At 42.6% G+C, this 16734-nt stretch overlaps 1 protein-coding gene across 1 annotated transcript; it reads left to right on the top strand.

The window, feature by feature from the left end:
- Positions 1 to 15243: 15243 nt before the first annotated feature.
- Positions 15244 to 16638, top strand: LOC306966313 (uncharacterized protein). Its single transcript, XM_079561034.1, has one exon. The coding sequence runs from the start codon at positions 15290 to 15292 to the stop codon at positions 16571 to 16573; it is 1284 nt and encodes a 427-aa protein (XP_079417160.1). The 5' UTR covers positions 15244 to 15289; the 3' UTR covers positions 16574 to 16638.
- Positions 16639 to 16734: the final 96 nt, after the last annotated feature.

Here is a 16734-nt window from a genome sequence, read left to right as displayed (position 1 = left end):
ACATGTTCACGACTGTCCATATTTTCCATTGTTTAAACGTAATGTTTTTCTTCCATGATTTAATTTTCATGGATTTATTTATAGCCCAGCTTCAGAAACTGGAATGTTTCTGTCTTACTTCGTCATCCATAACCCCTTAACCTCTTAACTCCCGCCTCAACCAAGATCCTGTAACGCCTCATTTGAAAGCCAAGATCTACAAAACTCATCTAAATGGATCTTTTTCCTCACGTCATCAGATTTTTTTCCATCTTTTTTTGGGGGGGGGGTTCAACTCATTTAGTAACTTTTTTGTAATTTTTTTAAATCAATTTTTTGTCTTTTTTTGTCATTTTTTGTCACATTTTTTGTCACATTTTTTGCCTTTTTTTAATCAATTTTTTGTCATTTTTTCATCACTTTTTTGTCACATCTTCATCATTGTTTTCCATCTCAGTTCTGTCGCTATTTTCACAACTTTTTTCCAGAAGCTTTTGGACTGGGGTAAAGCCAAACTGGAGAAAATGTGCTCGGTTCAGGGGGGAGTTAAGGGGTTAATCTCCTGTCCACCAATCCTGTCGCCCTCATGGTGGTCAATCATTATTAGGTTTATGCCGTAAATGTGCTAAAAGTAACCCAGCAGATGGCGGTAAAGCATCATCAGCGATGGCAAACGCCTCTAAAAATCAGAAGAAGAAGAACAAGGCGTCTTCATATTTAGTATATTTAATTAAAAGGAAAATAGAGGGCTGTGGGGAAGGTTTTATCTGTAGAGATATGTTAGCTAAGAGCTCAGAGCAAAGGGTAATAACATATTTGTTTGAATTGTTGAAGCACACTGGACTTATTGATAGAGTATAGAGGTAATTACTATTTTATTTTTTTCCTGTAGCTTGCAGGCTGCAGTATTCTTAATGGTGTTCTATGTGGAGGGTGGCGGTAATGCGCTGGGATAGTTCGCATCCGCCGTTAAGCAGTCATAGAAGAAGAAGAAGCGGAAGAGGAAGAAGAAGCGTCTTTACGTCCGCGAGTAACTAAGACATTTTAAAACTTTACTTTTTTCCTGATCAGCTCTTGTTTTTGCTGTAAACCACAATGGATATAAAAAGGTGAAGCGTAACGTATGTGTAATGTTTCAGCCTGTACTTCCTGTAGCGGTTAGCATTTAGCATTTAGCCATCAAACATCACAGATTATGCACCATCCAAATGTTTTCAGCTGTTCCAAACCAATCGACCACATCCAGGTGACGTCAAAGCCTATTTGAAAACAACTACTGAAGGTACAGACGTTTTGGGATTTAACTTTTGATAGGAATTAGCACTGGAGCTAATGACTAAATCCGGACAGGTGTCCGAGTTGATCTTACTGGCAGATCAACTTACTGACAGCAAGCATGACAGCCAGCTGATTGTCAAATGCAATCCCTGACAGCTGCGCAGGAGGTCGGCGTGACTTCACGTCGTAGTTTCAATGCACGGATGTAAATAATGTAGCTTTTGTCCCATTTGAGCGTCTTTTTATTTTTATTTTATTTTTTATCAGTAGGCTATAAAGAGCATCGCTGCTGCGCTAATGTGGAGCTTTTGAGGACAGCACATCAGCCCAATGGAACATTCCACAAGTTGATCTACCAAACCTCTCTCACATGTTCTTGTTCACTCATATGAAATGTTTATGTCCGATGATTTATGCTCGATCTGTCAATAAACTTATCATCCTCCCTGTACTTCAATTTGCCTCTTTGGGGTTGGCGAGATAATGTCAAGTTAATCTAGTAATATTGTGAATCCATTTATGATGCTTCTCTGATGGAAAACAGTGCAATTTTTAATGGGCATAGAAAATGGTCGCTCAAAGCTCTTTACAGTAAGGAACCATTTGCTTTTCCACTCTCTCATAGACCAGCCCGAAGACATAAAAGTGTGCACCTACAGGATTCAAACTTCCGACTCTCCAATTCCAAGACCACCCACCTAACTTTCTACTCCACCGTCACCTCTGTGGTCACTAGTGACAGTTTTGTCAATGGTCGTAGTTCTAGAGTTTAGTGACAGTGCTCATTTCAGACACGGCTCCATCGTATCTTTTGGATCAGAGGTAGTCTGTCCATTTTGATGGGAATAATCAAAGTCTGTAAAACCATTATTTGCATTGAAACTACGACGTGAAGTCACACCGACCTCCTGCGCAGCTGTCAGGGATTGCGTTTGACAATCAGGTGTAGAGGAGACACAGCTGGCTGTCATGCTCGCTGTCAGTAAGTTGATCTGCCAGTAAGATCAACTCGGACACCGGTCAAGTTTTTGCTTGTATTGAGGTCGGATACACGTCCAGTGGCCATTAAACCTCCATTATAAATTATAGAAATGCTATGAAATGGATATGCTGTAACTCGCCATAGTTTAGTATAAGGGCTGGGGTCATTCATTGGTCCAAGGTTTACTTCAGTTGAAGACTCTGACTCTACCACCTTAAAGGAACAGGCCACCGTTTTCCAATACTGAGATATGTTCTTACCTGAGCTTAGACGAGTTGATTCGTACCTGTTTGGTCTTTTTGTCTGTGGAAGAGCTTGGTAGCTTCCAACTTCACCCCATTTGGAGCTACAGGAATACATGGGGAGAGGCCAAATGCTAACAACATCTTTGGTCGTTTTGCGTGACTGAGGGCACACATAAAGACCAGACAGGTATGGATCAACTCGTCTAAGCTCAGGGAAGAACATATCTCAGTATGGAAAAACGGTGGCCTGCTCCTTTAAAGAAGCTATACCTGATTGTTTTTCGAGATATGGAATGAAATTTACTTTGTCCCCCCTTAGAATATTGTAAACTTGGAGAAAATACTGTAGATTATTATTATTAAGCATTTGTGTCAATTCCATGAACTTGCAGGTTTGTTTTGTTGCATTTTTGTGAAAGTGACCCTGAAAAGTGACCCTGCAAGTTGTGAAATGTGCCGATAAACGAGGCTACAAATACGTTCGGAGGATTAGGGATGAGTTTGTACCTCAACTAACATTCTAATTTAGTGGTTTCCTCTTTCATTGTTTAAAAAAAAAAAAAAAATCAATAATAGGGCCTTTAACCTCTTAACCCCCACCTGAACCGAGCACATTTTCTCCAGTTTGGCTTTACCCAAATCTAAAAGGGTGCCAAAAAGAGTGACAAAAAAACACAACAAGTAAATGTGACAGAACGTGCCGGAAAAAGCAACAAAAAGTGACAAAAACAAGTCGGAAAAGGAACAAGACTTTCAAATGGCCTACAGACTGTAAGCTCCAGTCAAGAAGCTTTTAGATTTGGGTAAAGCTGAACTGGCGAAAATGCGATTGGTTCAGGTTAAAGAGGGGGTATTATGCTTTTTTCAATCACATAGCACCAGTCTATATCACACTACAATGATGATCAAACCTTCTGTTGGTCTGTAAATGCAGTAAGTAAGGATTAAACAATGAGGAGCCGTGCATTAGACGGTTATAATGCACGACGTGGAGTCAAGAACACCACGACGTTACTCCACGAAGTGCATTATAATGTCTAATGCGGCTCCTCGTTGTTTAATCCGCTTACACCAGGGTCCCACAAACGTAACATTTATAATAAATGTTTTTTTCATTTACTAAACTCACTAAATCTGCCAGACTACGGGACTATTTTGTGTGGGTTATTAGCCGGTCACTGAAGGCTGGTCTCAGAGCGAGTCATTCTCCGCAGCTATTACGAGGATCTCAGTCAGGCTCAACGACACAACATCAGCACAGAATCACAACACAACAGGACTAACCCGGAAACACTTTTCCCTGGAAGGAAACACCGATATGCGGCACTCGTGGGCAGGAGTTATTTCACTTTTACGCTGTTTAACCTGAAGCTAGCTAGCTAGCTCAACTGTTTATGGAAACAGCTGCGGTGGAGTCGCTCACACCTGGGCCTCACGAACTGAAACTTTTATGTTTGACTTTACTAATCCAGACAAATATGTTTAAATGCAGGATCATTTTATGTACGCCTGAAAATTATAAATAGTGCCTTAACCGTTTTCAATAGAAATGTAAAGCTCATATGTTATTAACAGTAGCTAACCGAGCTGCTCACTCTCCTCTACAAACATTTATAAAACGTTTTGTTTTGGCCAAAAACGTTGAAATTAAACAAAATCCATCTCATACGTTCCTGTCAGTCACTAATTACAGTTTACAGTTACTAGTTATTTAACTACCGGACTACGTGTGCGGTTATACCAAAATAATGCACCAGCCAATCCCAGACCATGGTATAAGTTAGATAAATTGCCTTGTATAAAATTGCTCTCTCAAAATGGCTGTCGTGAATGTCTTGAAATAGGCCTCTGTCTCTTTAAGAACCTCTGACCCTTTCCGACACGCCCCCTCCACACGCTGTCTGTGGCATCAGTGGGGAGGGGGTTCTGCTGAGGAGCAGTGGTTGGTTACTCGGCTGGTGACGAAAGCTCGGAGGCGTCTCCAGGAGGTGGGGGCGTTCCTAGGAGGACTCAGGCAAACCTATCCCTAAAATGGCCGCCATCAGAGTTTTTACAGATTACTCAAAAATGTGTAAATGTGCCAAGGCAACACTTCAGGCATGTTTTTAATGAGGGAATGACATCATAACATGATGTAAAGCTTTAAAAAGTCAATTTTGCACAATACCCCCCCTTTAAGAGATTAACACATACACGACACGAGTAAAAGAAACAACTACATTTCTGGTCAGATGTTGATTTCAAGGCTGAAATCTGCACAGAACATTATTCTATTCCCAGCATTAGGGTTTGAGTCTCAGCTCCAGTAATATGACTGATGTTGCTTCCCGCTCTTCACTCTCCTTTTCACTGTTAACTGTCTAATCCAATGAAAAATACAAAAAAAGACTTAAAACTATACATAAGTACACGTTGACCAAAGCGATGGGATTTTGACCAGGTCAAATACAAGTGATATAGTATTATATATCAGGAAATTATGTTTATTTTCATGATTCTAGAAAATGTTAATTTATGATTGTGTATTAGTGAGGGTATAACTGTTTAAAACTGGTACAATTGTAACACACCTGCTTTTTATTGACACAGGCAGGAAGAGAAGCTGAGACCTCTGCGATTTAAGACACTTGAAGATTCAGTCCGTAGAATCTAATCACTCATGTGTGGAGTTTGGGAAGAGATTCACACAGAGAAACCATACTGCTGTGACCAGTGAGGGAAACAAGTGATCTCCAACTTCACCTGCCATGAGACCATACAGCTGTGACCACTGTAAGAAGACATTTACCTGCTCTTCTAACCTCAAAAGACATGTGCAAATTCACACTGGGGAGAGACCACACAGTTGTCTGACCTGTGGAAGGACATTTATTCAGTTAATTCACTTAACAAGGCACCAGCGCACCCACACCAGAGACACCAGAGAGGGATCAAACACATGTAAACAGTGTGGAAAGACATTTACCCAAGTGAATATTCTGGAAAGCCATGAATGCACTGAGGAGATTCCACACACATGTGACCACTGTGGAAAGATCTTTTTCCATGCCTCTGCCCTCAAAAGACACATACGAATTCACACTGGGGAGAGACCACACAGTTGTGGGACCTGTGGAAAGACATTTATTCAGTTAATTCACTTAACAAGGCACCAGCGCATCCACACAAGAGACACCAGAGAAAGCTCACATGAATGTAAACAGTGTGGAAAGACATTTACCCAAGCAAATAATCTCGAAAGCCATGAATGCACTCACACTGAGGAGAAGCCACACACATGTGACAGCTGTGGAAAGATCTTTTTCCAAGCCTCTGCTCTCAAAAGACACCTGCTCATTCACACTGGGGAGAGACCACACAGTTGTAGAACCTGTGGAAAGACATTTATTCAGTCAAATCATTTAACAAAGCACCAGCGCACCCACGCAAGAGAGACCAGAGAGAGATCCCACACGTGTGACCGCTGTGGAAAGATCTTTTTCTATGCCTCTGCCCTCAAAAGACACCTGCAAATTCACACTGGAGAGAAGCCCTTTAGCTGTGAGCAGTGTGGGGAGACCTTCCCATCTGCATATAACCTCAAACGTCACTTGAGCACCGACCAACAACACAGCTGTGACCACTGTAAGAAGTCATTCAGCTGCTCCTTTAATCTCAAAAGACACGCGCGAACTCACACTGGAGAGAGATCGCACAGATGTAAACAGTGTGGAAAGACATTTACCCAAGCAAATATTCTCGAAAGCCATGAACGCACTCACATAGAGAAGAATGCACTCACATGTGACAGCTGTGGAAAGATCTTTTTCCATGCCTCTGCTCTCAAAAGACACGTACAAACTCACACTGGGGAGAGACCACACAGTTGTGGGACCTGTGGAAAGACATTTATTCAGTTAATTCACTTAACAAAGCACCAGCGCACCCACACAAGAGAGACAAGAGAGAGCTCACATGAATGTAAACAGTGTGGAACGACATTTACCCAAGCGAATAATCTCGAAAGCCATGAATACACTCACACTGAGAAGAAGCCGTACAAATGTGACCGCTGTGGAAAGAGCTTTTTCTATGCCTCTGCCCTCAAAAGACACCTGCGAATTCACACTGGAGAGAAGCCCTTTAGCTGTGAGCTGTGTGGGGAGACCTTCCCATCTGCATATAACCTCAAACGTCACCTGAGCACCCACCGACAACACAGCTTTGACTACTGTAAGAAGACATTTAACTGCTCCTTTAATCTCAAAAGCCATGAACGCACTCACACTAAGAAGAAGCCACACAAATGTGACCGCTGTGGAAAGAGCTTTTTCCATGCCTGTGCCCTCAAAAGACACGTGCAAATTCACACTGGGGAGAGACCACACAGTTGTGGGACTTGTGGAAAGACATTTATACAGTTAATTCACTTAACAAGGCACCAGCGCACCCACACAAGTGAGACAAGAGATGGATTACACAGATGTAAACAGTGTGGAAAGATATTTACCCAAGCGAATATTCTTGAAAGCCATGAATGCACTCACACTGAGGAGAAGCTGTACAAATGTGAGCAGTGTGGAAAGTCCTTCGCTAGAGCCCATCATTTCAAATCGCACATGCGCACACACACTAAGAAAGGACGATATGTCTGTGACCAGTGTGGTTTGACATTCTCAGAAGCCAGATCTCTTAAACAACACTGGGGCAGCCACAATGGAGAGGAGCCATTTGGTTGTGGCCATTGTGGACACACATTTCAGCATTTATTCAAACTGTCTGAACATCTGCGCTCTCACACTGGAGGAGACAAGTTGTGCAGCTGTGAGCGATGTGGAGAGAGATTTACCAGAGTCAGTAGTCTGAGAATACACATACTGACTCACCTGGGAGAGACGCCGTACCCCTGTGACCAGTGTGTGAAGGTTTTCAGCGACGCTTCAACTCTACGCACTCACTTCCTCGTCCACGCTGGATCTCACTCCTGTGACAAGTGTGAGCGGAGCTTCACCACAGCAGCAAAGTTACAGGAACACTATACTGTACACGCTGAGGAGCTGGAGATCTCATGCGTCCAAAGACAAGTATCATCTACACCTGAAGAGCCATGAGATCGAGCCTGTTGTGATTTAATGTGTTGTTGTAATATAATACTCACACCAGGTAATAAAACATGTTCAGGCGTCAGGACTGTCCATATTTTTATTTATATATTCCCTCCAGTTCAGATTTACCCAAATCTAAAAGCTTCTCGACTGGCCTATAGGTCAGCGTGAGACCTCATTTGAAAGCTAAGACCTACAAACTGCGATGTTGCTGTGTGTGTCACTTTTTCATTGTATTATTGGCGCTGTTTTGTTGCGTCTTTGTCACTTTTTAGTGTTTTTTATCCTTTTATATCTTGTTTCTGTCGCAATTTTTTAAAGATTTTAGATTTGATTAAAGTCGGATTTTATTTTCTGGATTTTATTTCCAGCCCAGTATCAGAAACGTTATTGTCGTTAATGTTATTGTATCACGTCTTTAGACTTTAGACTTTAAACTCTAAGACTTTCTATACTATATGCATAAGAAGATTAAATTTAAACTATAATAAAGACAACAATTTGACAGAACAATAGTGTGAGTGTATTCACAGTGCAACAGAGCAGATTACATCCATGAGTCTGTACTCAGTTATTGGGTCTTTGCATGTTCTCCCCGTGGCTTCCTCCGGGTACCACTAAAAACATGTACAATAGATTCTCCTCTGGGGCCAGGACTCCCCTGAAAAAGAGATTCTTAAGCTCAGTGGGACTTTCCTGGTTACATAAAGGTCAATAAATAGGGTAAGAAGGGTCGGCTGTGATCCGACCTACAGGCCTCCGGGTCCTGGAGTCGTACAGGTCCCTGAGAGATGGAGCTCACAGCCAACCACCTTCTCAGCAGCACGTGCAATGCGCTGCAGTCAGTGCTTGTCCCGGGCTGTAGCGCCGGGGTACCACACGGTGATGGAGGAGGTGATGATTGGTTCCGATTTGAGGCCCTGGGTGATGGTGGTGGCCAGAAAACGGAAGGAGTCCACGATGGAGATGGGGGTGGGAGAGTCTGTCAGGATGGGCGGTGTCTTTCCTGAAGTCCACGATCACGTCTGTCTTCTGGCCGTTCACCAGGTTGTTGTGGCTGCATCAAGACGGCAGGAAACTTTGTCTGCAAACTTGACCAGTAGTTTGTGTACAGCAAGAAAAGCCAGGGTAGAGTACACAGCCCTGAGGAGTTCCAGTGTGTGTCGTTCGAGTTTGGAAAAAGCTTGGAAAAAGTCGATTTTGCATAATACCCCCCTTTAAGATCCCGTCCACCAGTCCTGTAGTCTTCTTGCCTGGAAACCATTAAAAAAAATAGAGCTATCATTCTGGTGTCACCATGCCAGCCTTCATGGTGGTCATTATGATGTTGACTAATGTTTTTTAAACCATCCAGCAGATGGCGGCAAAGTATCATTACTTATGGAAAACACCTATAAAAAATCATTGAAGAAGAAGAAAAGAGGTATTTCAGTCTGAGAATTATGATTTGTGTGATGTGTGTGGAGCATGTGTTAATGGGATGTAGGAAATATGAAGGACAGAGGAGGATTTTGAAGGACAGGATGTATGAGAAGAGGGCCTGGAGTCTACAAGGTTTCCCGGGTAGAGGTGACAGCAAAAGTATGAGGATAAGGGTTTCCTAAAAGGGACAGAACTTTTTCCCAAAGTAGTGTTTTTTGTAGTTATTTCCTAAGCTGTACAACAATGGTCACGAAGCTGGAACGAAGCCTGAAGTAGAGACACACCCGGTACAGTAGGTGGCGGTATGCACATGAGCTGTTGGTTGCAGCGCGCCAATAAAAAAAAAGAAAGAGGAAGAGGTGTTTCTTGTGTCCATGAGTTACTCAGACGGTTTAAAACGTAACTTTTTTTTCCTGATCAGCGCGTGGTTTTCCTGTAAACATTTATAAATATAAAAAGGTGAAGTGGCGATCGATCTTAACATATGTGGACCCGCCAAGCCCTGAATGCTTCTCCATGTGTCCGCCTGTACTTGTCCTGTAGCGGTTAGCATTTAGCATTTAGCCATCAAACATCACAGATTATGCACCATCCAAATGTTTTCAGCTGTTGCAAACCGATCGACCACATCCAGGTGACGTCAAAGCCTATTTGAAAACAACTACTGAAGGTACAGAGCTTTTGAGATTTTACTTTTGATAAGAATTAGCATCAGACCTAATGGCTAAATCCAATCCGGTTTTTGTTTGTTGTGGAGTTGGAACCTCCATTGTAAACTATAGAAATTCTATGAAATTGATGCTATTCCTCGCCATAGTTTATTAGGGACTGACGTCACCGTTCACTGATATAAGGTTCAGTTCAGTTGTCCTCGTGCCCACTTAATTTAGAGTTACTGACTGTGTGACAAACTCGAAGCTTCTGACTGAGGAATAGTACTACTGCAGTATTTACCAAAATAGCAAAACTTTGTGAAAAATGTCATAAAAAATCCCTTTTTAGTTGTGTTATTCTGCTTTTAATGTGAAAATCCCTATTTAGTTGCAGAAATTGCACAAAACTGTTAAAAATGCAGAGACTGTTTACAATGCACTGTTTAAATCGCTGATAGACTGAACTGTATCAGAAATCCTATTTAAACAAATGGGCAGAATTCTGATTCAGATCTAAGAGTAAATCTTTGCTCAGGATTATATTTCAATATGGCAATGAGGACGGTTTTGTTTTAGAGCTCAGGATATCTGTCATTGATTGGTCACCACAGGGTCAGACCTTAATCCTGCCTGTTCTTTGTGCAGCTGAAGACTCTCTGACTCCAACTCCCCCTGTATATCAGACATGGCTGCTAGAATGTGCACAGAACATTATTCCATTCCCGCTCTTCACTCGGCTTTTCACTATGAACTTGCCAATTCAATAAAAAAATATGGTAAAAAAGCCTTAAAATCTAAATGCATGATGACCAAAGCTATGGGATTGACCGGGTCAAATACCAGTGATATAGCGTTATATATAGTATTGCAAATTTGAAGTCCTCAAATAGCAGAAAAAACGGGAAATTATGTTTATTTTCATGATATTAGAAAAAATCCATTTATGATTGTGTATTAGTGAGGGCATAACTGTTTTAAACTGGTACAATTGAAACTCACCTGTTTTTTATTGACACAGGCAGGAAGAGAAGCTGAGACCTCTGCGATTTAAGACACTTGAAGATTCAGTCCTTATAATCTAATCACTCACTTGTGGAGTTTGGGAAGAGATTCACACAGTCCAGAATTCTTAAGAGAAACCATACTGCTGTGACCAGTGAGGGAAACAAGTGATCTCCAACTTCACCTGCCATGAGACAATACAGCTGTGACCACTGTAAGAAGACATTTACCTGCTCAACTAACCTCAAAAGACACGTGCGAACTCACACTGGGGAGAGACCACACAGTTGTGGGACCTGTGGAAGGACATTTATTCAGTTAATTCACTTAACAAAGCACCAGCGCACCCACACAAGAGATGGATCAAACACATGTATACAGTGTGGAAAGACATTTACCCAAGTGAATATTCTGGAAAGCCATGAATGCGCTTACACTGAGGAGAAGCCACACACATGTGACCGCTGTGGAAAGATCTTTTTCTATGCCTTTGCCCTCAAAAGACACCTTCGAATTCACATTGTAGAGAAGCCCTGTAATTGTGAGCAGTGTGGGGAGACCTTCACAACTGCATATAGCCTCAAACGTCACCTGAGCACCCACCAACAACACAGCTGTGACCACTGTAAGAAGTCATTCAGCTGCTCCTTTAATCTCAAAAGACACGTGAAAACTCACACTGGAGAGAGATCTCACAGATGTAAACAGTGTGGAAAGACATTTACCCAAGCAAATATTCTCAAAAGCCATGAACGCACTCACATTGACAAGAAGCCACACAAATGTGACAGCTGTGGAAAGATCTTTTTTCATGCCTCTGCCCTAAAAAGACACGTACAAACTCACACTGGGGAGAGACCACACAGTTGTAGAACCTGTGGAAAGACATTTACTCAGTTAATTCACTTAACAAAGCACCAGCGCACCCACACAAGTGAGACAAGAGATGGATTACACAGATGTAAACAGTGTGGAACGACATTTACCCAAGTGAATATTCTTGAAAGCCATGAATGCACTCACACTGAGAAGAAGCCACACAAATGTGACCGCTGTGGAAAGATCTTTTTCTATGCCTCTGCCCTCAAAAGACACCTGCGAATTCACACTGGAGAGAAGCCCTTTAGCTGTGAGCAGTGTGGGAAGACATTCACCCGAGCACAAACTCTCAAAATACACAAACGTATTCACACTGGAGAGAAGCCGTACAAATGTGAGCAGTGTGGAAAGTCCTTCGCAAGAGCCCATAATTTCAAATCGCACATGCGCACCCACACTGAGGAGGGGAGATATGTCTGTGACCAGTGTGGTGTGACATTCTCAGAAGCCAGATCTCTTAAACAACACTGGGGCAGCCACAATGGAGAGGAGCCATTTGGTTGTGGCCACTGTGGACACACATTTGAACATTTATTCATATTGTCCAAACATCTGCGCTCTCACGTTGGAGACAAGTTGTGCAGCTGTGAGCGATGTGGAAAGAGATTTACCAGCGTCGGTAATCTGAGGATGCACATACTGACTCACCGCAGACAAACGCCTTACCCCTGCGACCAGTGTGGGAAAGTTTTCAGTGATGCTTCAACTCTACGCACTCACCTCCTCGTCCACGCTGGATCTCACTCCTGTGACAAGTGTGAGAGGAGCTTCACCACAGCAGCAAAGTTACAGGAACACTATACTGTACACGCTGAGGAGCTGGAGATCTCATGTGTCCAAGTATCATCTACACCTGAAGAGCCATGAGATCGAGCCTGTTGTGATTTAATGTGTTGTTGTAATGTAATACACACATGTAATACTCAAAACACACATCAGGTAATAAAACATGCTCAGGCGTCAGGACTGTCCATGTTTTTATTTATATAAAGTTCAGCTTTACCCAAATCTAAATGTTTTTTCTTGCCAAATTTAACTATGATAGATTTTGTTTACAGCCCAGTCTCAGAAACTGTGCAATGTTATTGTATCACTTCTCAGTAGAGCAGTGGTTCTCAACCTGGGGGTCGCGAGAGATCATGTAGATAAAATATACATATATTTTTTTTTAGCGTATATTATAATATTTTATTGTCGCATGTGTTTGCTATTTTACCAAAGTGCCATTATATGTCTGTAATTTGATTAATTTTATTCTAGCCATTTTTTTTCTTTGTTTTTTAAGAATTATGTAGGCTAATGTTTCTCACGGTGTGACCTGGGCGGGGGGTCACGAACCCCTTTAACTGTTATAATGGGGTCGCGGCTCCAAAAGGTTGAGAACCAGTGCAGTAGAGGATCATCTCAAACAGTAGTACTACTAACAAAGAATAACATTGTTTTATTGCCATGGTTATGAACAGGTGCCTGAGGGGCAGGAGGGATTCAGATACAGGCAATGTTGTGGCTGCACCAGGACGCCAGCCGGTCCCCCCCTCTCCTGTAGGCGGACCGAGCTGAGCCCGATGAGGGAGGCGTCGTCCGCAAACTTTATCAGTTTAACGGACTGGTGACTGGAGGTGCAGCAGTTTGTGTACAGGGGGAAGAGCCAGGGGGAAAGTACACATCCCTGAGGAGTTCCAGTGTTTGTTGTCCGAGTGCCCGAGACGATCTTCCCCAGCCGCACGTGCTGTCTCCGCTCCGTCAGGAAGTCGGTGATCCACCTGCAGAGGGAGTCGGGCACGCTGAGCTCAGTCCAGGGATCCTGAAGAGTCCAGGTGCTCCAGGATGAAATGGAGGGTCAGATTGACTGCGTCGTCCACAGACCTGTTGGCTCTGTAGTCAAACTGCGGCGGGTCCAGGAGGGGGCGGGGATGTCCTTGAGGTGGGGCAGGACCAAGCGCTCAAAAGACATAATGACCACAGACGTCAGCGCCACCGCCTGTCGTCATTAAGTCCTGTGACTGAGTTGGCCTGGAGTCTACAAGGTTTCCCGGGCAGAGGTGACAGCAAACGTATGAGGGCATTGATGGGTTTCCTTAAAGGGACAGAACTTTTTCACAAAGTATGTTTTTTGTTGTTTGTTTTTCCTAAGCTGAACAATAAAGTTCACAAAACTAGAATGTAACCTGAGGTAGCGAGACACACACCGTACAGTAGGGGGCGTATGCACAAAAGCTGTTGGCTGCCACGCGCTAATAAACATGAAGAAGAAAGAAGAATAACGTGTTTTGTGTCCGTGAGTTACTCAGACGATTTAAAACGTTTTTTCCTGAACAGCGCGTGGTTTTCCTGTAAACAACTATGGTTATAAAAAGGTGAAGTGGCGATCGATCTTAACGTATGTGGACCCGCCAAGCCCTGACTGCTTCTCCATGTGTCAGCCTGTACTTGTCCTGTAGCATTTAGCATTTAGCATTTAGCCATCAAACATCACAGATTATGCACCATCCAAATGTTTTCATCTGTTGCAAACCGATCGACCACATCCAGGTGACGTCAAAGCCTATTTGAAAACAACTACTGAAGGTACAGACCTTTTGAGATTTTACTTTTGATAAGAATTAGCACCGGAGCTAATGGCTAAATCCAATCCGGTCAAGTTTTTGTTTGTTGTGAAGTCGGATACACGTCCAGTGGACACTCAACCTCCGTTATAAAGTATAGAAATGCTATGAAATGGATGCTATACCTCGCCATAGCTTAATATAGGGACTGGCGTCACCATTCACTGATATAAGGTTCAGTTCAGTTGTCTTTGTGCCCAGTTAATGAAGAATTACTTGTGAAAAATCTCATAAAAATCCTAATGTAGTTGTATTGAACTGCTTTTATTGTGAAAATCCCTATTTGCAGAAACTGCAGCATAAAACTTTTGAAAACGCAGAGACTCTTCACTCTCTTTTTCACTGTGAACTTCCAAATTCAATAAAAAATATGGTAAAAAAAAAATCCTTAAAATGTATAGTACATGATGACCAAAGCTATGGGATTTTGACCAGGTCAGATACCAGTGATACAGCGTTATATATAGTATTGCAAATTCTAAGTCCTCAAAAAACAGAAAAAGCGGGAAAATATGTTTATTTTCATGATATTAGAAAATGTCCATTTATGATTTGTGTATTATTCATATGACTGAAAATATTTTATCTACACTCTTGCCTTTTACTGTAATTGATACATTTTTATGTTGATGTCCAGAGGAGAAGGAGCGACAAAACAGAGGTTAGGTAACTTTGTGTGAACGAGCAAGAAAAATAGTGTCAAGACAGAGCGAATCCAAACAAGACTTAAAAATGCACATAACTGAAAGTATTTTATCTACACTCTTGCCTCTTACTGTAATTGATTAATTTTATGTTGATGTTTTTATTGATTGTATTTGTTTTTCTTATATTTTATGCTGCTTTAACTGTGAAGCACTTTGAATTGCCTTGTGTATGAATTGTGCTCTACAAATAAACTTGCCTTGCCTTGTATTAGTGAGAGTATAACTGTTTAAAACTGGTACAATTGTAACACCTCACCTATTTTTTTAATTGAAACAGGCAGGAAGAGACGACGGCTGAGACCTCTGCGATTTAAGACACTTGAAGTTTCAGTCCTGATAATCGAATCACTCACGTGTGGAGTTTGGGAAGAGATTCACAGTCCAGAAATCTGAAGAGAAACCATACTGATGTGACCAGTGAGGGAAACAAGTGATCTCCAACCTTACCTGCCATGAGACCATACAGCTGTGACCATTGTAAGAAGACATTTACCTGCTCTTCTAATCTCAAAAGACACGTGCGAACTCACACTGGGGAGAGACCACACAGTTGTGGGACCTGTGGAAAGACATTTATTCAGTCGATTCACTTAACAAAGCACCAGCGCACCCACACAAGAGACACCAGAGAGAAATCCCACAGATGTAAACAGTGTGGAAAGACATTTGCCCAAGCGAATCTTCTCGAAAGCCATGAACTCACTCACACTAAGAAGAATCCACACACATGTGACAGCTGTGGAAAGATCTTTTTCCATGCCTCTGACCTCAAAAGACACCTGCTCATTCACACTGGAGAGAAGCCCTACAGCTGTGAGCAGTGTGGGAAGACCTTCACATACACAAGCAGTCTCAAATATCACTTCCAGAAACAACACTTGACACAACGGCCGCACAGCTGTGACTACTGTGGGAAGACATTCATAAAGCTTTCTGAGCTCGAAGCCCACAGGCGCGTTCATCATGGTGAGAAGCACAAATGTGAGCAGTGTGGAAGGACATTCACCCGAGTACAAATGCTCAAAAGACATGAACGCATTCACACTGGAGAGAAGCCGTACAAATGTGAGCAGTGTGGAAAGACATTTACACTTGCGCAAATTCTCAAAAGACATGAACGTAGTCACACCGGGGAGAAGCCGTACAAATGCGACAGCTGTGGGAAGTCCTTCACAAGAGCCCATAATTTCAAATTGCACATGCACACCCACACTGAGGAGGGACGATTTGTCTGTGATCAGTGTGGGAAAACATTCTCAGATGACATGTCCTTTAAAGAACACTGGGGCAGCCACAGTGGGGAGGAGCCATTTGGTTGTGGCCACTGTGGACACACATTTGAGCATTTATTCAAACTGTCTGAACATCTGCGCTCTCACACTGGAGGAGACAAGTTGTGCAGCTGTGAGCGATGTGGAAAGAGATTTACCAGAGTCAGTAGTCTGAGAATACACATACTGACTCACCACGGACAGAAGCCGTACCCCTGTGACCAGTGTGACAAGGTTTTCAGCGACGCTTCAACTCTACGCACTCACCTCCTCGTCCACTCCGGATCGCACTCCTGTGACAAGTGTGAGAGGAGCTTCAGCACAGCAGAAACGTTACAGGAACACTATACTGTACACGCTGAGGAGCTGGAGGTCTCATGTGAAGTGTGTGCAGAGAGATTCCACACCCAAGACCAGTATTATGAACACCTGCAGAGTCATGACATTAAGCCTATTATAATATAAGACTAAAAAACATCCACCAGCTAACGAGACATGTTCAGGCTTATTGAAATACCCTTGTGTTAAACTGTAACGGTCTTAAGTAAAGAAAGGTCTTGCTTACAAGCGCTTTCTCACTGATTTGCTTTGTGGAATTTTATAGCAATGACAAACCCAAACCATAC

Source organism: Gobius niger (genome assembly GCF_951799975.1).
Source record: "Gobius niger genome assembly, chromosome: 8".
Taxonomy (NCBI): Eukaryota; Metazoa; Chordata; class Actinopteri; order Gobiiformes; family Gobiidae; genus Gobius; species Gobius niger.
This window is presented reverse-complemented; position numbering and strand designations above follow the sequence as displayed.

Coding starts and splice junctions, on each gene's coding strand:
- LOC306966313 (XM_079561034.1), top strand. CDS start 15,290: ATGAGACCATACAGCTGTGACCATTGTAAGAAGACATTTACCTGCTCT.